The following is a 22,329-nucleotide window of genomic DNA, read 5'->3' on the forward strand; positions in this document are numbered from 1 at the left end:
ATTATTCAAAACTCAACATCAGTGCAGCCTAAATTGGACTTTCCTACTATAGAACATGAAATTCAATAGATGTATTGTTTGCAGTTTGAAAAGTGCTAATTTAATTAGAAGCAGTGAAAGCAATGCTAATATGGGTTCACTGCCATGAAATTTTTGAATAAACTAACGTTCATTAATGAACCAGCTGCCAAACAAGGTTGCACAGCGTCATTATTCTAATATATATCCTAAAGAAAAAAAGATGGCTTTTAAGTGAAGCAAAACCTGGCAGAAAGCCAGCAGCCAGGATACTTTGCCTATTGCTCTACAGTATGTGATAATAGAAACTTCATTTCTTAAAATATAGCTTCCTCATTGTCAGTTTGCAAGTACTCCTTCAAAGCCACCCCACAATATCCTGCTTTATATTAAAATAATAATTTAAAATAAGTTTGCAACAGCTTGGTCATATCTTTGAATTCTAAACATTACAAGCAAGGCAGAGCACTTTTAAAAGCCTTGTTCCCAATTGCATTTCAAAAAATGCAAATCTTGCATATTTGCTTTTAAAAGTATTCTTTGCTGTTTAAAAAGTGTGACTGTTTTCACAGCATATGCCTACAAGTATATTTATATGTTAATGTATGGTCCTTATAGTTACAGACCAAGAAATCTAATGAAATAGAATTGTAACTTTTGGATGCCTTCTATATTTAAAAAAAAAAAACTATACTCGCTGTACTGCAATTTCTTTGTAGCTGATGTGGCAGCTAGATCCTAACACAGAGGTGGCTGTTTGTCCCATTTTATTCAGTGGAGTTCAGTCCCTAGAAAGCATTTTAGGACTGCAGCATTACAGTATAATATTATGCACATTTACTTGAGAGTAAACCCCAATTAATGCAGTTCCAGCACAGTCCTCTTTACTCCAGACTAAACATACTGAAATTAGTGGGCTTAGACTAGAGTCTTTCTGCCTATGATTGCATTGTTAAGCACACTGCTTTTTGCTCCAGCAAAGAAACAATCAAGCAAAAAAAATAAAAATAAGCATAATTAAACTATCTGGAAATCTACAACAAATGCCCTTATTTTGCTTGATATCTGTGGCATTCCTTTTCACTAATAGAGGCCAAGTCAATAACCATTATCCATTCTTGTACAGAAATCATTTGTATTTTTCCATACATAACTATATTTCCCAAGATACATGATGGCTTAATTTTCTCTCACTTTCAAGATTAATTCTGGGACTCACAGAAACAGTAGACAACAAAACAATTAACAACATCGTCGAAGGCTTTCACAGTCAGAGTTCATTGGTTCTTGTACGTTATCCGGGCTGTGTAACCGTGGTCTTGGAATTTTCTTTCCTGACGTTTCGCCAGCAACTGTGGCAGGCATCTTCAGAGTAGTAACACTGAAGTAGTAACACTGAGAGACACTGTCCTTCAGTGTTACTACTCTGAAGATGCCTGCCACAGTTGCTGGCGAAACGTCAGGAAAGAAAATTCCAAGACCACGGTTACACAGCCCGGATAACGTACAAGAACCAATTAACAACATCACTACACAATCTGAGTGTAATGGTTAAAGCAGATCAGTCTGCCAAACAAATTGGAAGAGGGACACACACATTGTTGCTTACATGGGTACACCAGCAACAAGACTGTGCCAGAGCCATCCTTTCATACAAAACCCTTCTGCATGCTGAACACATACCCTGTTACTTCATGTGGTTCAACACTTTCTGCCAATACCTTAACTGCACATCTCCACAGCATTAAGTCTGAAGACAGTATAGCAAAGGGTTGAAAAATCTGTCCCTGCACTAGCCCACACATATATGCACGGCAGGGGATAGAAGACTAGGACAAAAAATATCACTCACTCTGTAGGGATGACGTGTGTTGCCAACTTCAAGTGCATTTTATCTTCCTCTCACTTCCCCCACCAGTTGGGAAGCTAATGGCAGGGTAAGAGGCTGACAGAAAACATGCCCACTGTGGGAAACTATGTTTTATGCCCTAATACTGCTGAAGAAAACAAAGCTCAGCAGTGTCAAAGATGGTGAGGGTGCTCTTAGCCCTAGGTTATGCTGTGGTCCAGACCTTCCCCTGTCAGAGGTACAGCAGAGAGCCAGTAAGAAAATAGGGTGAGAAACGGAGATTGTGGAAATGTTGCCTACTGCCCTAAGATTGCAGCAGAAAAGCAGAATGTAGCTTTGCTTTGGAAGGGTATGGCATTCTTGCTATAAGAACAGGGGTCTCCTATTTCAGCATTGTTGCATTAGAGTGGGGAGGGTTTTATTGATTTTAAAGTACGCTGTTTTAATTACAACTTGTAAACCGCTTTGAGCAAATATTGTAATGAATAAAATTAAATTAAATGCTTCTGGTTGTAGCCTGCTACTCCTGCTAGATATGGTGTGTGCTACAATTATTAAGCAGCAGAGGTAAGAAACTGTCAAACTGTTATTCAGAAGGACTCAAATTATTCTTGATAGTCCAATACAGCAAGGTGCTTATCATTCTCAGAAACAGTAATAAAGCAGAACTAGTGCAGTGGCTATCAGTAAAATCCTAACAAGACTTAGAAAGGTTTAAGTTATTGGGTTTAAAACTTAAGCCATACCTGAATTCTCTAGAGCAGGGGTTTCCAACAGGTAGCTTGCCAGCTGCTACAGAGTAGTTCGTGAAGCTGCTTAGCTGACAGGTTCATTTTTTTGTGCTTTTCCTAGTCAATGTTCTGTTTCTAGGACAGAACAAAACCGGTAACATGCTGGGAAAGGGTAGCTTGGGATATTATCATTACTCAAAAGTAGCTCTAATTAAAGTAGAGGTTACTTACCCCTGCTCTAGAATTCTTGAGGTAGGTTTATGCAAGTCACCACTTTTCAGCCTCAGATCCTTTACCCCCTTGCCACAAGGCCACAATGGTCCGCGTTAAAGAGTTACTTTAACAATAATAAGGATGGCATATGTGAATCACTATATAAATTCAAAGTGTTAACTATATTTGTTACTGTCACTGGGAAATTACCAAACGTATCCTACCCTATGCGCTATAAATGTCAGGCATGCTGAATCAGTGTGCTCAAAACCCACGGTCCATATGGGAATCCCACTAGCTGGATGCCATGTATGACTCATGGGTACAGCTGAGCCATATTCAGCCAAAGTATATAGGATGCTTTTAAAATGGTTTATAAATTCATTATTATTTTTAAATTTATTAATATTACATGATATTAATATAAACAAAACATGAAACAAGTTACAAAAATAACTGAGATTACTACAAATGATATAGAAGGCCTCGTAATTATTTGTTAATGTTTTTCTTCTGTAATATGACCATATCCAAGTCTTTAAATGTTATAATTTCCCCAGCATATAACAAAAATATGGGGATTACTGTAGCATCTGCTTTCTAATGGTCCACTTAAATCAAAGAAGTCATAAAATTTTAAAGTCACAAATTTAAAACGATTACACAGTTTTGGGGACCTGCCTCCCTGTAAGAATGGTATCACTTCATTTTAGACCAAGTTGTGTATTAGAAGAAAGCCCTTTGGCTGAACTCCAAGAATGGTTTCTGAAGATTAAAAAACTGTCCCAGATAAAAGAGCAATATAATTTGGTTTATTCACGATCTGTAAAATATGCCAACATAAAGCAAAGTCATGTGTCACAATACTTCTAAATGAGAGAAAGAGACCAAAGTACCAACAGTGCATTCGCTTAAATGTGGAACAGCTATTGCAATGTTCTAATAAATAAACCATTGATACACTGTAGAATCAGTTAAAAGATAGATCTTACCACCAAAGCAATTCAAGGTTTTGTAGCTGTTAATATTAAAGCACAACGTATACTGAAATGTTGTAACCAATGGAAAAAATATAGTTCAGACATATGAAGAGACACACACAGTTATCCTAAGCAGAGTTACACTCTTCTAAGTTCACTCAAGTCACTGGGTTTAGAGGGGCGTAACTGTGGTTAGGATGGCAGTTATAATAGGATAAATCACTTTTATAATGGTCTTTTAAGAAAAAAATCTGCCTTGAGCTTCCAGTAATCCTGACTTGATCTCCCACATGGTTTTATGTTGTTGCAAATTTGTCAAAAGAAGACCACTGCCCCAGTGCCATTCATAACAGAGTGTGGGCTGCATTGGATATCCTTCTATTTCCTATGAAAGCACAGTAACTCCACTTTTGCAAGTGCTCCCATGTGTCAAGTCTGCATTTGCAGCTTTCATTGGGTACCCTGTCCAGTAAGACTCTAGAACATTTACTGGCCCTTACATCGAAAATGACAGGAAAGCCAATGCATGGCTGCCTCAGGCGTATTCTGTCGCTTGGCAGTGCAAAGTCACTCTCTAACCATGTACCCTAGCAACAAACTGGACACTTTCCTTTCCGTAAACAAATGCACAGAGCCCAACTCGATCCATAACAGGCTTGACTATTCACAGCCCAAAGGTGACAGATATCCAGATGATTCCAACTCAGCCCAGTTTCTTTGAGCAAACATGGCAACGTTTATCTAAGGGTACTAGTGAAACAAACACATATGGTTGTATCAGTTCAAGTGAAAGCTCAACATCTGAGTTCAGCCTTTAAACAGCAGAGGACAAGAAGTTTGACATGAGATAATATATGGAGATAATGCAGGTGAAGAACCAGTTCCACAGACCAAGGAGAACAGCAGTACTAAATATGTTAGACGTGGCGCACAGTGTTAAGCTGCAGTACTGCAGTCAAAAGCTCTGCTCACGACCTGAGTTCGATCCCAACGGAAGTTGGTTTCAGGTAGCCGGCTCAAGGTTGACTCAGCCTTCCATCCTTCCGAGGTCGGTCAAATGAGTACCCAGCTTGCTGGGGGTAAAGGGAAGATGACTGGGGAAGGCACTGGCAAACCACCCGCAAACAAAGTCTGCCTTGGAAACGACAGGATGTGACGTCACCCCATGGGTCAGGAATGACCCGGTGCTTGCACAGGGGACCTTTACCTTTAGATGACTGAGGCTGACCTGGATGGCCCAGGCTAGCCTGATTTTGTCAGAAGCTCAGCAGGGTCTGCTCTGGTTAGCACTTGGATAGGCGGCCATTAAGGTATGCCAGGGTTGCTGTGCAGAGGAAGGCACTGGCCAACCACCTCCGTTAGTCTGTCTTGAAAACCCTACAGAGTTGCCATAAGTTGGCTGCAACTTGACTGCCCTTTACACACACACAGAAGCCTGAGTGTCAATAAAATATTATCCATGGAAGGTTTTGCATTGGATTTGCCACTCTATAGATGCACATTTCCCCCATCCGAATTCTCAAAACTCTGCATGGGGGCTTATTGTTGAGTTTTGAAAATATGGATGGGGGGAAAGCGCGTCTAAAGAGCGGCAAATCCAAAGCAAAACCTCCCATGATCATAAGGTGGAAAATTGGAACACATCCATGAATGGAAGCATACTTCATGCCTGTAAAAGGATGGCCAGGTGTGTGGAGTCAGGCAAGCAAACGTTGCAGCCAAAGCTTGAGGAACAAACAGCACATCCCCATTCCCCATGGGTTACGTTGTATTCGTGCCTTTTTCGCGGATGCGTCCCAGCGAGACAATGTGGTAAGTTCAGCTTCTCAAGCACGACGGGGGACGCTGCACTCCCCCTTTCCCGAACAAATGTGGAAAGGAGCTGTTTGGCCCTGCGCTGAACGCAATGGGAAAGAGAGGGGGGGGCAGAGGTCGGAAGGGAGAGCGGCCCAGCAGCACCAGCAGGGAAGGAGAAGAGGCACGAGAGAGAGAGAGAGAGAGAGAGAGAGACAGGACAGCCGCCGACGTGCCGGACCAATGGCGCGAGGCGAGGCGAAGCGAAGCGCGCGCTCGCGGGCAGGTGCGGCGAGGCACAGGGGCCCGCCGGCGCGCCCCCGCCCACCTACCCACGCACCCACCCACCAGTCAGGCCATGGAGGCAAAGTTCCCCGGCGCGCCCCTGCCCACCTGGGCTGCGCACGCCTGCCTGCCTGCCTGCCTGCCCGCCCGCCCGAGCAGCCCCACCTGCGAGCGCCTCACCTCGAACAGCGGCCCGATCTTGTTCTTCTCCAGGTAGGCTTGGATGCGGCTCTGCTGGTGAGACGCCATCAGGCGAAGCGGGGGGGCAGGGTCTGTCCCCCGCGCAGCCCCCCTTGGCCCAGGCGGCGCGCAGTCCGGCGGGAGGCGGCGGGGGGCAGCCAGCGGTCCGAGGCGCGCCGCGAACTGGGCGACCGGGAAGCCCGCCCACGCGCTAGAGCCCAGCCCGGGCGGCGAGGCGGGCAGCGGCCGGCGGGTGCCTCTCCATGGAGGGGGGAACGGCCGCGCTCGGGCTGGGCGGGCGCCCGGGGCATGGGGGCCGGGGGGCCGGGGGGAGCCGCCCGCTGCGTCCGTGGGGAGAGAGAGAGAGAAAGGGGAGCTCCAGCTCCAGCCCGGCCGAGCTGCCTCCCTAGCGACGGCGCCGTGCGCGAAGCCAATGGCTGCTTTCTGCCGGTTGCCCGCGCGGCCAGGCGGGGTCGCTGTTCCCCTCGCGAACGGCGGCGCTCTGGCTGGCCGGCTGGATCCCGGCAGGGGATTCGAGAAGGGGCCCGGACGGTGGCCTGTGGCAGGGGTGGAGGGTGAAGAATACCCAGGACCCGGGCAGGTCGTTTTTGCGCCCTAGGCAAGGCGAACGACTCGTGCCTCCCCCCCCCCACACCCGTTGCTAACCTGTTTCCAAAAACAGACGTCTTGTGGGGGGAAATAAAAGCGCAAAACTTTTAATAACTATATTCCATTGCACTGTTGTGATCAGGGTTGCCAACCTCCAGGTACCGGGGGGGAAAAAACCAGCGCAACTCAATATATTCAACCATTCATTAACAACGTGCTAACAGTGAAAAACAACCACAAGGTGTACAAATATATACAATTATTTACAATTGGTTATCACAAGCCTAATAGCAAAGTCCAAAAGTCTATCCGAGCAAATTTCACTGTTAGCACGTTGTTAATGAATTGTTGAATATATTGAGTTGTGCTGGGTTTTTTTTTCCCTTAGCTTTTGGTTACCAGTATTGTGAATATTTTTTACACAACCTCCAGGTACGAGCTGGAGAACTCCTGCTGTTACAGCTGGTAGAGATCAGTTCCCCTGGAGGCAACGGCCCCTTTGGCCATTGGACTCTATGGCATTGAAGTCCCTCCCCTCCCCAAACCCCGCCTTCCTCAGGCTCCACCCCAAAAACCTCCCGCCGGCAGCAAAGAGGGACCTGGCAAGCCTGGTTGTGGTGTGTGTGTGTGTTAAGTGCCGTCAAGTCGCTTCCGACTCATGGCGACCCTATGAATGAAAGTCCTCCAGAATGTCCTATCTTTGACAGCCTTGCTCAGATCTTGCAAATTGAAGGCTGTGGCTTCCTTTATTGAGTCAATCCATCTCTTGTTGGGTCTTCCTCTTTTCCTGCTGCCCTCAACTTTTCCTATCATGACGGTCTTTTCCAGTGACTCTTGTCGTCTCATGACGTGACCAAAATACGACAGCCTCAGTTTAGTCATTTTAGCTTCTAGGGTCAGTTCAGGCTTGATTTGATCTATAACCCACTGATTTGTTTTTTTGGCAGTCCACGGAATCCGTAACACTCTCCTCCAACACCACATTTCAAAGGAATCTATTTTCTTCCTATCAGCTTTCTTCACTGTCCAGCTTTCACACCCATACATAGTAATAGGGAATATGATGGCATGAATTAATCTAGTCTTGGTGGCCAGAGTCACATCCTTACACTTCAAAATCTTTTCTAGCTCCTTCATGGCTGTCCTTCCCAGTCTCAGTCTCCTTCTAATTTCTTGGCTGCAGTCTCCCTTTTGGTTGATGGTGGAGCCAAGGAATAGAAAGTCTTGAACCATGGTTGTGGTACTTATCTTAAAATAAAAAAATATAAATTGTCAGTTTAAACTAATCTGTTTAAAACTGTGCCCCTCAGGCCAGTTCTGCGCCCCTCTGAGGTCTGTGCCCTAGGCCAAAGCTTCTTAGACTGTGGGTCGCGACCCCTTATGGAATCGCATAACTGAATTTGGGGGTCGCGAAAAATTTGGCAACAGTAAAAGGGTTCTTTATGACTTATTATCAGTAAACGTTTGATTTGTAGACCTATTTTATATACCTATATACCCGGGGTCGTGTAAAAATTTCTTTGGGGAAAGGGGGAAATGAGTGGGAAAAGATTAAGAAGCCCTGTGCCCTAGGCAGCCACCTAGTTCAACTATTGGTAGCACCGGCCCTGTTAATACTGCACACTAACAACATTCACAAGTAGTAGAAAAGAGCAAGGGTTCTATTAGCACCTTAAAGTCTAACAAAACTTTCTGGCAGGGTATGAGCTTTCATGAGCCGCAGCTCAAGTCTTCAGATACAGCTAGAATGTGATTCTATCTATCCTTAAGTAGAGAAGAGTGAATTAGACACACAATGGCAATGTAAATGTCAGAAGCAAGTAAATGACAATAGCATGGGTGATTGGATTAGGTGTGATATGATCAAGACAATTCATTCTCCTGGACTGTATAAAGATCTGGGATTCCTGTCTCGTCCCCATTGCTAATTTCTCCATGCCTACTGTGTGTGTTAAGTGCCGTCAAGTCGTTTCAGACTCATGGCGACCCAATTAATCAAAGTCCTCCAAAATGTCCTATCTTTGACAGCCTTGCTCCAATCTTGCAAACTGAGGGCTGTGCCTTCCTTTATTACCTACTACCCCTCTATATCACACCTAATCCAATCACGCCTGTTAATGTCATTTACTTGCTTTTGACATTTACATTGCCATTGTGTGTCTAATTCACTCTTCTCTACTTTATGATAGATGAAATCACATTCTAGCTGTATCTGAAGAAGTGAGCTATGGCTCACAAAAGCTCATACCTTGCCAGAAATATGGTTAGTCTTTAAGGTGCTATTGGACTCTTGCTCTTTGATTCTTCTAGTGACAGACTAACACAGCTACCCATCGTGTTCCACCATTCTCAAGTGACCATAACGCATCACTCATGCAAAGTATATATGCACGGCCTTCGTTCAAAAATATCAGCTCTCACAATCTCACTTTTGTTTTGGTATCTGAAGGAGTGGGCTGTGGCTCATGCAAGCTCTTGCCCTACCAGAAATTGTGTTAGTCTTTAAGGTGCTACTGGACTCTTGCTCTTTTCTATTGCTTTTGTTTTTTTGGCTGAGTTGCGAAACTGGGACCAAAGTATCCTGTGGTTAGGCAGTTGGCATTCACGTATAGAGTTGATACTATCAGAACTGGAATCCATGTAGACATTGGAATGCCCCAAGATGTGCAAAGTTAGGAGCTGCCTCTACCCGATAGTAACCTTTTGTTACTATCCTGAGTGGACAAATCCTGAGTATTATCCTGAGTGGACAAATCAATCGACTTGCAAATGATTGCCGTAGTGTAGTACCCAATAATTTGTGAATTCAGGCCAGGAAAGGCTAGCATCAAGCTGAATATTTAAACAGAGGGGAAAGGGGGGGGGGGAGATATGTTTCACTCCATGATCATAAGGTAGGATAGCCAGTTCTGGGTTGGGAAATACCTGGAGATTTTGGGGATGGGGCAGGGTTGGGGAGGGGTCTCAACAGGATTCAGTGCCACCCTCCAAAGCAGCCATTTTCTCCAGGGGAACTGAGAATTAATTGTAATGCTGGGAGATCTCCAGGCTCCACCTGAAGATTGGTAACCCTAGAAGTTGTCATGTAAGCATCCTGTGCTGAATACCCAGCAGGTTGTTATAGATAAAATGATACCTGGTGGAACTGGTGTCAGGCTACATTTTAGCTGTTCTGTGGGGGGGGGGGGAATAATGGAAACAAAGAGAACCGGTAGCTGATCAAATGTATTTCTAACACCAGAGAGAGCACTTGGGTTCCTTAAAAGGCTTGCAGCAAAGTAAAAACTTGGTAATTATTATGTTAATACTGGAGACTCAATATTTTCCCTGAATTCTACATAATACTACCCATTTTGACATCAATTTTTGGTGCATCAACTAAAATTCATGTCCGCCTGTTTTATAAACTTCTCCCCTGATTAATTCTAAACGGATGCAATCTGGAAAACTTGAATATAAGACATTACATTGCTTTTTTATTTCATTACAGAAAGTATTTGTCCCTCCTTACAAGTTTATGTACACCATTGGGATTCATCCTACTTTGCTAACCACTGTCATTGTAAGCCGCTTAAGTGTAAGGGGCTACTGTCATTGTGAGTAAGTCTAATACTGTCTTAACTGTACCTTGATTGTATCTGTATTCCGTAATGTAATGTTTAAAAATATGTCCTGGGAAACAGGGCCTTCTTACTGTTTTTTCTGCCTCCTTTCTGCCCTTTGTAGGTTTCTATGTATATTGTATCTGCCAACTAAATGATAAAAGGGGCTCTGGTTTACAAATGCTTATGACACTATACACTGGTAAATCTTTAAGGCAGGGGTGGGGAACGTCAGGCCCGGGGGCTGTTTAAGGCCCGCGAAATCATTTGGTCTGGCCCTTCGTGAGTCCTGGCAGATCTCTAGCTCAGAAGGATCTAAGACTGGTGATCTGCCCCCTCCCACAGACAGGAATAGCCTCTATTCAAGGCAGATGTGAGTTTGTTTTGCTGAGAAAAGGAAACTTTTTCCCACTTGCAGAAGAGTCATTAGTTATGGAGCTGCTAGGACCGCTCAAGAAACTGTGTGAACCCTTTCCCACCAGGGCCATGGAGAAACTTATTCCCTCTGTACTACAAGAGGGCTGGGGGCAGAAGTGGTGACAATGGAGGGGTTTAAAGGGGGCAGGGGCAGAATGCGTCGGGGGGGGGGGCAAGTTCTTAGTCAATGTGTCTTCATTTCATCCCTGCAGGCAGAGGTAGCAGGAGCCGGCTGTAGAATCCGGCCCCAACCATGCGGAGCAGAAGCAACTCCGGCGTGTGGCTGGACGGCTACGCCCTGCTGTTGCAACAGACCATCCTGTGCCACCAGGTGGCCGAGTGAACCCCTAGTTGGATGCCTGCCTGCTTGCCCGTGCCAGGGGGGGAGGGTCATCTGGGACAGCTGCCTGCTTGGGGCTTGGTCAGTTTTTAAGTTGATAATTTTGTATGGCCTGTGAATGATGTTATAAATATCCAAATGGCCCTCGGCGGAAAAAAGGTTCCCCACCCCTGCTTTAAGGAATGGCAAAACTTCTTTGTTATATGGTCCAAATAAACTAATAGTCCATAAATTGTTTTCTTCCTTCAATGAATGCTAATAGTGTCCTTAAATAAATAGATAACCAAACCCTTCACCCAATTCAGATTAGCACTGTTGTCCCCTAGATATTCAGGAATAAAGGCATCATGACTTTTAACTAGTTGGGACTCGCATTCCCTGCAGTCACATGTTCTTTACACATACAGCTTCAAAATGAGCAAATTTTGGCTTGGGAAAGCAGGACAGGGGAAGGCAGGAGGTCCTTCTCCCTGCAAGCCATGGTTCCAAGCAGAATCAGGCCCCTGAGTTTCTTTGTGACTGCCGGAAGGCAAGTTGGATCTACAGAACCCTGACTTGACTCATTAAATGTCACAATGTTTGAGCATGAGGAATCCAAGGGGGGTGACAGTTGGGAATTCTCTGCTTTTGAGGGGAGATTCCACACAACTTACTGCTCTTTCCAAGCATGGCTCATGGGTATCCCATATATTCCCCCTCTGAGCTTTACTCCAGCATAAAGGGGGAAATGTGAGGTGGCAGCAGGCAGACAGCCTGTGTGGGAACTCTTCCTGCAGCCAGTCCAAGAAGTGGGAGATTTACCTTTAAAATGGCAGAGCTATGTTCTGCATCCCCTCCCTCATTGTCTTTGTGCAAAACAAAAAAAGCCTTGTCACACCTTAAAGATTAACAGATTGATTACCACACAACCTATTATAGCATAATGTTTCTGAAACTCACCTCATCAGCAGTTCTAGTTTCCAAAGATTTGTGCTGTAATAAATCTATGGGCCTTTAAATTGCAAAGACTTTTGTGGTTTTGACTTCTTTTTTAAACAGTAATGAACTAATGTTACTACTCTGCTGGAATTTGTTGTCTTGTGCAGATACTGTTATTCGTGTTCGAGAAAATTCTTTATTTCATCCCCAAACTTATCTTAGAAAAAGGGAGCTATGATATGCCATTCCAAAACTATTTATTTGTTTCCTCCATCTGTGTTTTAGAGGCAGTGCCATGATGGGTAAACCAACTATCCTTTTAAAATGTAGTTTTCTCTAGTCCAAGCATCAATCAAACCTAGCCGTATGTATGATAAAACTCGTAACCCTTCCGTGGAGTGCTTGGAGGCCTGTTATGCCCGCAATCACCACCCTATTTTTTTCCTGTAGAATTTTTATTGACACCACCCTATTTTTAAGCATCTGCTAGGCAAACCCCTACTAAGGAATACATGTTCTTCTCCACCTTTCCTACCTGCTGAGTTGGATCCATACACAGTTTGTGTATCTCTCTCCCTTTTCTAGCTTGAATGGGAGCAGTTTGTCACTACAGGAGAAAGAGACAGAGCTGTGTGTGCAGTGGCAAAGTAACAGTTGCATAGAAATGTGAAAAAGACAACTACAATTTCAGAAGGACAGAAAAGGAATAGTAGCTCAGCCAATTTGGGATGTGCATGGCCTTTGTCTAAATAGTTGTTTGCATGGTTGGCTTAGGCAGCACCAACACCTCAAAATAACAATCTGTGAAATTCACAGATTGTTCCAGCCTTTGTTATTGGTATACCGTGAGGGGTAAGATCACAGCTCATTGTCAGCTATTTTGCTTAGAGAAGAATTTCTACTTCTGAAGTTGGAGCATGAAGCAGCACCTGCAGTTTGGTTCAATTATACTGAAAACGAGAAACTGCACTGTTAGCAATTTTAGGTTTAGTTCCCTGTAGGAGAAATTATGCATCTTCTGTTTTGTTAAAAAAAAATTAAAAACAATATCATGGCTCATACAAATGTATACAATTTATAAATTTATACAATTAATGTGTACACATTTATACAATTTATATATACAATTTATACTTTAAATTAGTGTTGTGTTTGAAATCTCTAGTGATCCGCCTTGGGGGCTGGGGTTCAATCTTTAATTTATGATTTGTACTATGTGTTTATTCTTATTTGTTAAGTGTCAATTTTTATCCGGACAATCTTCAAAGAAGTTGACAGTACCAAAACCTAGAAAACACTTTAAATCAATATACTAAAATATCCAAATCAGCAAAGAATATATCAATCTTCTTAAATAGGAATTAAGCAACTATTCCTTGTAGAAGACCAAAATAGAAACCTGAACCTATAACAATTGAATTATTATTGACCAGTCTCAAATGTACCATTCTTGAGGAGCTAGACAACTCTAGGTGTGTGGACTACTCAAGAATTTATTGAATGAAGCAAACTACTTGGATTCTTCCAGTCTGACTTCAGGTTTAGGAGATTAAAAGGGCCTTGGTTGCCTTAATGGATGAAGTGTACCAGGGGGAGTACAACCCTGCTTATTGTCTAAGATCTTTTCATCCGTGGTATCCTTCTGGACTGCCTTGCAGAATTAGAAGTGGGAGGCACCATTCTACAGTGGTTTCAGTCCTGCCTAGAAGACAGGTTGCAGAAGTTGGTGGGGAGCTGCTATTCCGCTCCTTGGCCTTTGGAGTCCTTCAGGGCTCCATTTTGTCCCCTGTGCTCTTCAACATCTATGTGAAACTGCTGTCTGAGGTTATCCAGAACTCTGGGCTGGGCTGTCAGCAATATGCAGATAACACTCAGCTCTCTCATGCTTCCAGCAGATCCAAGGAGGCTATAGAAACCTTGAACCAGAGGCAAATTTGGGGTGGATGCAGGCTAATAATCTGAAGCTGAATCCTGGCAAGATGGAATACTACTGCGATCAGCTGAGATTCAGTTCCTTGTGGCTGCCAATAGCCAGTTCTTGCAAATAGACAGGAACAAGTTGAAAAAGCTGAATAGCCTTAGGTTGTTTAGAGTAAATGAATGTATGAAAGTACTCAGAATATTTTAGGTTAAAAGTATATTTTGTAGCAAACTTAGGTTATTAATATTTAACACTTGTATGTTATTAATTTGTATAATGTTTTCTATTTTGTATCTTCTATATTTACATGTTTTTATTATATAATAAAAACAAATCTGTAGTATGTTTTCCAATTTGTATTTTCTATATTTACATGTTGTTTTTATTATTATATAACAATAATAATATATAAGTGAAAAAAGAAAAAGCTGAATAGCCTTCTGATTAATTGGCTGCCTGATCACCACTGGTGAACATGATGTGAGCTGAACTAGCAGGTGTTCAAGCAGCATACAAAAGTGGGGGCCCATGAAACTCGCAGGAGGGGAATCCCATCCCCCCCCACAGTCCTCCTCCACACCCAGTCCTGCTCACTCCCTGGTTTGCCTGGAGCCGCTCTGGATGGGCGCAGTGTGGCCTCCTCCCCTCCCAGCCCCACTCTCTTGCCAGCTCACCCAGAGTCTCTCTGGGCAGGTGCAGCAAGGCCTCATCCCCTTCCCCATCTTGTTTTCTTGAGGGCTTGTCCAGAGCCTCTTGCCCGGAGCCAGAGGCTCGTGAAACTTGGAGGGGGAATCCCATCTCCCCTTTCCTCCTGGCTGCAACTGGGCAGGACTGCCAGTGGCTTCCAGGCTCTGGTGCCCAGGGCTGGAGAAACTCCCAGGCTCCGCCACCACAGCAACTCGGTGGCCACACATCCCACATCCAGCTGGGCCAGTGGAGGTCAGAGGCAGCTGTGTGTGTTCTCGGCCTGTGTTCTCTGCATGTGTTCTCCAAGTCTGCAGATACATTTGTTTGGGGTGAGTGTGCCCTCTATCTGCAGATTTAACTATCTGCAGGCAGAGGGCACACTTGGGAATTAGATATATACATGTGACCCACACACACACTAACATTATCTCATAGACGTTTATGCTAATTGAAGATGAGCTACATACCACATGGAAGAAGAAATAGTTAAGCCACATATTATGAAAAATACTTAAAACAATAATATGTGAGAAGCAGCAAAGAAGCAACGCAATATCTCTTTGCTTGTATAGTTTCTCTGTAAATTAGACAGATTAATTAATTGTCTGCTAGTCTCTATTTTTCCTTGTCTCGTTGCAAAACTTTTCAACAAACTGTACAGTTTCACTTCTTTTTAAACTTCAAAACTGAGTAATTAAATACTCTCTTTTTTTACGGTCAAGTCACAGTTGACTTATAGCAACTCCATAGGGTTCTCAAGGGAAGAGACCTCCAGAGGTGGTTTGCCATTGCCTGCCTCCATGTAATGAGTTTGGTATTCCTTTGAGGGCTCCCTTTCAAATACTAGCCAGGGTCAGGGCTGAGAGTGTGTGACTGGCCCAAGGTCACCCAGCAATCTTCCATGGCACGAGTGGGGATTTGAACCTAGTCCAACTACTTAACCAGTACACCACAGTGGCTCTCAATTAAATGCTCTACCTAATCTCCAAGTTGAAAGCTCAGCTAGTACTGTTTGTGACACCACAAAAAGCAGCATAAACAGAAAAGTTACAGGAGACTGTGTGTTTTAAAGGAGGACTTCCATAACTGATGGGGTTTCCATCAACAATCTCTATATAAAAACTAGGAACCATGGATTGAAATGGGCAAGAGGTTATTCCAGTGCATAAAGCATAGGCTCTATATAGTACTTGAGCTTTGGTATTGGATATAGGTTCTACAGCAAATTTCTGTGTTGAGTAAGTATTTTACAAGTTATTTTAAGATTTCTTGTAAATAAAAGATATATATTTTGCACTCATCAGCTGCGTTTTCCAAGCTATGATTCTCCACTCCTCAGAGCCATTATTAACAGTAGTACATCCTGAGAAAATCAGAGACCTTAAGAACCTGAATGCATAAAGAAAATGAAAGTGATGATTTGGCTTTCTGCAAAGGCATCTTTAAATTTACAAATATGTAGTGCCAAGTCATTTTCTTTGCTGAATCTTTGCAGACTATAAATTGATTCATGTCTTTATAGATGCAATTTATCTGATGGAATTTGGAAAATGTTACAAAGACTGCATTATTTTAGTGGAAATTAAAATGTTTCTAAGTGAACACATTATACTTTGGCTACAATTAGGGTTGCCAGGTCCCTCTTCACCACCGGCAGGAGATTTATGGGGCAGAGCCTGAGGGTGGGATTTGGAGGGGAAGGGACTTCAATGCCATAGACTCCAATTGTCAAAGCAGCCATTTTCTCCAGGTGAACTGATCTCTGTCGGCTGCAGATCAGTTGTAATAGCAGGAGATCTCCAGCTAGTACCTGGAGGTTGGCAGCCCTAGCTACAATCCTAAATTTATTCATAAGTAAACTCTATGGGACTTTCAAGTAAACATGTTTTGGAGTTATAGACAAAGATGTCTGTAATCCTTGTTCTAATACAAAATAATTCTATGATTCCTAGAGCTATTCTACATCACTTCTCAGTTTTCCCTGGAAGTGACATAGTAGTGCAGATGATGTCATCTTTTTATAACATGTTTCTATGTGAACGCTTTATACTTTAGCTATAATCCTAAACTTACTGATAAGTAAAATCCATGGGACTCTCAAGTAATCATGTATTGGAGATATCTGTAACTCTTGTTCTAATAAAAAGTAACTACACGAGCAGAAAACTGGATACATATTATTTAAATCAGATTACACATAAAATTCTAACAATTATTGCTAAGAATATTTTTTCTTAATTTTATCTTATTTTCATGTTGCATAAAATCTTGCCTATACATACAAGAACAGTTTTATACTAGAAAAAGAATTAACGGTACCAGCTGGACATTAGGAAGATTTTGTTTTTCAGTGAGAGTAGTTCAGCAGTGGAATTGGATGCCTAGAGAGGTGGTGAACTCTTATTCTCAGGCTGTCTTCAAGCAGCAGCTGGACAAACACTTGTCAGGGATGCTCTAGGCTGATCCTGCATTGAGCAAGGGGTTGGACAAGATGGCCTGTAAGGCCCCTTCCAATTCTGTGATACTATGACTTAAGAGCTTGTAACTGTGATAGTGTTACCTAAATTTTGTTTTCAAAAGAGTAAGTCCCACAGATTTCAGAAGATGTTTGTTTTTGTCATTTTTCTCCTTCCTGAAAGATTAATTCCGTCTTTCCTCTTGTTTATCTAGAACATACAGAACTCTATCCATCCTAATGCAGGTCATCAAGATGTTTTTCAATACCTTTAAAATACATTTGACAATATCTTTCACATGTCACAGTGGAATAGTGAACTGTGTTATGGTGCTTTAAGTAACAGCGAGCTAGTAATTCTTGACTTAGAAAGTTGTTATCTGGTTTTTCAGCTACTGTTCTTCTAAGAGTCGATGTCTGGGCCAGAGTTGTTATCTTGAAAACAAATTAAGCTTTCTGGGTTCTTCTTACAAAAGTTCCCCAGTTTGCCCTTTCTTTATCTTCAAGGTAGATGTTCTGAGTGTAGTCTTTAATATCTCCTGAATTTCTTCAAGGTATGGGTTGGTGCAGACTTGAAATAAAATTAAAGAATATCTTCAAGCATAGCCTTGAATTTCTTTTGCTTTAGAAAAGCTGGTACCAAGGAATGCTTAAAATAGAAACCTTAATCAAAGTCAGTTATTTCTAAGTATGGAATACTTCTGTTCAGAAGGTCTTGGATTAGAAAATGTCAGAGCCCTCCAATGCATAGCTAAGACAAATGGTTTGACTACAAGAACTTATTTTTATCAACATACAAGTCAGATGGCAGGAAAATGTGGGTCTGTTGAATGTTTTCAGATATTATGCCAATAGAGAAAATATAAGGCACCCACTGAGGGATATAATTAACAGTCAATAAAATGAGACAAGCTCAACTAACTAAATGGGGCAATATTCCTGGCCTACTTCATTGGAGTAGATAGAGTGGGGCAATGACCAGGGAGCTCTCGGTTCAAATCCCCATTCTGTTATGAAACTCCCTGGGAGATCTTGGGCCAGTTACCATATCTCATCTCACCCTAACCTGCCTCATAGGTTTGTGAGGAAGGAACCATGTACACTGCCTTGAGCTGCTTGGATGAAGAATCTTTAAAGCATTTAAAAATAGTAGCTAGAAAGAGGGAGGGAGAGTTCCATCCTCAGCCTCTCATTAGTTTACAGCCATTTATAGGTCATTGAGACTTCTTTCCTGTTAAAAGTGTTTCGGCCTTAGTTTTCATTTCTGTCCCATTTACCTTCCTGGCAATGGGTAACAGTGAAACACAGGAAGTGGTCTTTTGTTGTAAAAATCTGTTTGGATAAGCAGCAGCAGGGTTGCCAGGCCATGACTGGCAAAGGGTGGAATGGGATTCATACTGATCCCTGAATGAATATTGGGGAACCCCACAGATTACTTTCCTCCACATAAAAACTTGTAATTGATTCCTCTCCTTTTTATTTTTTCCCCACACGAGGTGTGTCATCTTTCTGGCAAAGTGAAAAGAAAGAAAAGTTGGGTTAAACGTCAACTAAAATATTAATGCCTGAATGGAGCAGACTGAGGCTGCAAGTTACTGATAACCAATTGCTGCTATTAGATGTCAGTGCTGCTATTTGAGCACATGAAAGGGAACATTTGCTGCACCCTCTCCATTTCTATAGCATATCTTCAGAAATACACAGTACAATTTGTCACATGTGCCTATGAAGAATTACTGTTACGTCTCCAAGGCAAGAAATCATGTTTGAAGATGATAAAAGACTTCTGCTTTTTCATCTTCAAAAATTTCATTTATTCCATGTGTAAATATTTGTCCAGGGGGACAAATGCTGAATTATTGAATACTAGATTTTTTGATAGACAAAATTGTTGTGCTTGACATAATGAAAAAAAATGGCTATTACTGCCTACTTTCAGTATAAGAAGATGGAGATTTAATGTGAGAGAGATCTTAAAGTTTTCTGTTTTGTCAGACAAATAATTCTGCACCAGTGTTTGCTCTAGGTGAAGACTAGACAGCAAGACCACATAAGAGTTACTTTACTTTCTCTTCCTCTGCCCCTTCTGCTGTTCCCACCCCTTATGATAACATCGACTAAAGCATTTTGGTGTCAGTACATCTGTGGTGGCAGACTGTCATACCTGGACTTTGGCCTAGCTGTGCGGATGTCACAGAGGCTGACCTTTCTTGGCAGGTGTGATGAACAAAGTGTTAATCTTTGAGAGAAGCTCAGGAAAAACTGGCAGGAAGAGGGCAGAGCTAAAGAGCTCACTCTCTCTTTTCTGAAAGAAAAAGGGAGTCTTTGGGTCTTGTAGGTTATCCGGGCTGTGTAACCGTGGTCTTGGAATTTTCTTTCCTGACGTTTCGCCAGCAACTGTGGCAGGCATCTTCAGAGTAGTAACACTGAAGGACAGTGTCTCTCAGTGTCAAGGGTGTAGGACCCTTGACACTGAGAGACACTGTCCTTCAGTGTTACTACTCTGAAGATGCCTGCCACAGTTGCTGGCGAAACGTCAGGAAAGAAAATTCCAAGACCACGGTTACACAGCCCGGATAACCTACAAGAACCAATGAACTCTGACCGTGAAAGCCTTCGACAATAAAAAGGGAGTCTGTTTTTGGTAACCTGCATGTTCAGTAGCTGTTTTTGACTCTGGGAACTTGAGGGTTCACATTTGCCTAAGCGGTTGTGAAACAATTCCTGTGGAGTGACAGGCAGAGATTGGGAGGAAAGGGTCCCTTTCTCTGGTCACTGTAAAGGAATAGGCTCTGGGAAGGAGATATACCAGATACAGGGTTTTGTTAAGGGATTACTGCCACAAAAGTGGGGTAGATCTATAGAGAGAACTGGAAGAGAGATTTGAGGAACAATCTCCATATTTTATTGTCCTCTGGGGGAGAGTGATTGTATAATCTCCATACTTCCCTGTTAGCTAGGCAGCAGAGTCTGAATAGGAACATCTATAAGAAGTTCTTTGAACTGAATTTGGGAACTTAATTTAAGAATTGTAATTCTGTACTAATTAAGCCATCTAAGATCTATGCCTTCACTGTAGTAAAACTTATAAACTAGCTCTGGATCTATACCTTCCCTACCTACCGTTTCCATCCCTTGTACAGTGTTTATTAAATCTCTGTTATTTGGTTGTTAACTTGAAAAAGCCTCTGGTGTCTCATATCTACTGAGGTAAAATAAATAAAGGGACTAAGAAGAAAAATTAAAACTCCAATCGAACATTTTGGAAAGCAGTCACTCTCTTGCTTGGTACGCACAGATTGTGATAGCAGGTAACTGAGTGCTCAGGAGATCATTTTAGACTTTAGAATATGAATTCTGAACATCTTGTGTGAAATTAAATGATTTCTTTAGTAATTAGTGGTTATTGTTAAGGACCCCTAGTCCAAGGGATTCCCGGGAAGAAAAAGCAACACACAAAATTACCAAACCCTGGGGTGTGAGTCTCTGGGGAAATGCTATTGGAGGAACTCCCTGCCCCAGGATGAGGTGATGGCTGCCAACTTAGAAGGCTTTAGGAGGGGAGTGGACATGTTCATGGAGGAGAGGGCTATTCATGGCTACTAGTAGCCATGAATAGCCTACCTAAAAAATCAAATGCATAATTATAGGATGGGGGAGACTTGTTTGAGCAGTAGTGTGTGTGAAAAGGATCTTGGGGTCTTAGTAGACCAAACACTGAACATGAGTCAGCAGTGTGATGCTGTAACTAAAAAGGCAAATGCAGTCTTGGGCTGCATCAACAGAAGTATAGTGTCCAGATCACGCGAAGTGATGGTATAGCTTTATTCTGCTCTGGTTAGACCTCAACTAGAGTACTGTGTTCAGTTTTGGGCACCACAATTTAAGAAAGATGTAGACAAGCTGGAACGTGTCCAGAGAAGGGCAACAAAGATGGTGAGGGGTCTGGAGACCAAGTCCTTTGAGGAAAGGTTGAAGGAGCTGGGTATGTTTAGCCTGAAGAGAAGACTGAGAGGGGATATGATAACCATGTTCAAGTACTTGAAGGGCTGTCATATAGAGGAGGGTGCCGAGTTGTTTTCTGTTGCTCAAGAAGGTTGGACCAGAACCAACAGGTTGAAATTAAATCAAAAGAGTTTCCGTCTAGAAATTAGGAAGAATTTTCTAACTGTTAGAGCGGTTCCTCGGTGGAACTGGCTTCCTCGGGAGGTGGTAAGCTCACTCCCCTGGAGGTTTTTAAGAAGAGGTTAGATGGCCATCTGTCAGCAATGCTGATTCTGTGACCTTAGGCAGATGATGAGAGGGAGGGCATCTTGGCCATCTTCTGGTCACTAGGGGTGTGGAGGGGGGAGGTAGTTGTGAATTTCCTGCATTCTGCAGGGGGTTGGACTTGATGGCCCTGGTGGTCCCTTCCAACTCTATGATTCTATGATTCTATGAAATGGATACTAGTCATGATGCATGCCTATCCTCTCCAGTATCAGAGGAGCATGCCGAATATATTAGGTGCTGTGGAACACAGGCAGGATGGTGCTGCTGCAGTTGTCTTGTTTGTGGGCTTCCTAGAGGCACCTGGTTGGCCACTGTGTGAACAGACTGCTGGACTTGATGGGCCTTAGTCTAATCCAGCATGGCTTTTCTTATGTTCTTATGAGAAAAAATAGTGGGGGAGAGGAAAATGAGAAGCCCCCTGAAAGTCTTTGCAGGTCCCCCACGTGTGTATGTATGTGTTAAGTGCTGTGGAGTTGCTTCTGACTCATGGCAACCCTATGAATCAATGTCCTCCAGAACGTCTTAACAGCCTTGCTCATGTCTTGCAAACTGAGGACCGTGGCTTCCTTTTTAGAGTCAATCCAGTTCATGTTGGGTCTTCCTCTTTTCCTTCTGCCTCCCACTTTTCCTAGCATTATTGTCTTTTCCAGTAACTCTTGTCTTCTCATAATGTGACTAAAGTACGATAGCCTCATTTTAGTTGTTTTACCTTATAGGGACATTTCAGGCTTGATTTGATCTAGAACCCATTTATTTGTCTTTTTTGGCAGTCCACAGTATCTGTAAAACTCTCCCCAAACACCACATTTCAAAGGAATCTGCTTTCATCCTGTCAGCTTTCTTCATTGTCCAAATTTCACACCCATACATAATAATACAGAATACTATGGCATGAATTAACTTGATCTTGGTTGCCATTGACACATCCCTACACTTCAGAATCTTTTCTATCTCCTTCATGGCTGCCCTTTCCAGGACGCATGATGCTGTGCTGAAGAAAAAAAATCTCTCCCCCCATGGCATACATGCAGTCTTTTTCACAAATAAACTGTTTGTAT

At 42.8% G+C, this 22,329-nt stretch overlaps 1 protein-coding gene across 1 annotated transcript in view; it reads right to left on the reverse strand.

Annotated features, from left to right (window-relative positions):
• C8H8orf34 (chromosome 8 C8orf34 homolog) overlaps positions 1-6,121 on the reverse strand; it is a 97,734-nt gene extending 91,613 nt beyond the window's left edge. The window contains 1 exon segment of the mRNA XM_056854905.1: positions 6,051-6,121. Within this exon segment, the coding sequence (XP_056710883.1) occupies positions 6,051-6,119 (69 nt within the window). The 5' untranslated portion in view covers positions 6,120-6,121.
• Between the last annotated feature and the right edge of the window lie 16,208 nt (positions 6,122-22,329).

The sequence above is a fragment of the Euleptes europaea genome, chromosome 8, assembly GCF_029931775.1.
Source record: "Euleptes europaea isolate rEulEur1 chromosome 8, rEulEur1.hap1, whole genome shotgun sequence".
Classification (NCBI taxonomy): Eukaryota; Metazoa; Chordata; class Lepidosauria; order Squamata; family Sphaerodactylidae; genus Euleptes; species Euleptes europaea.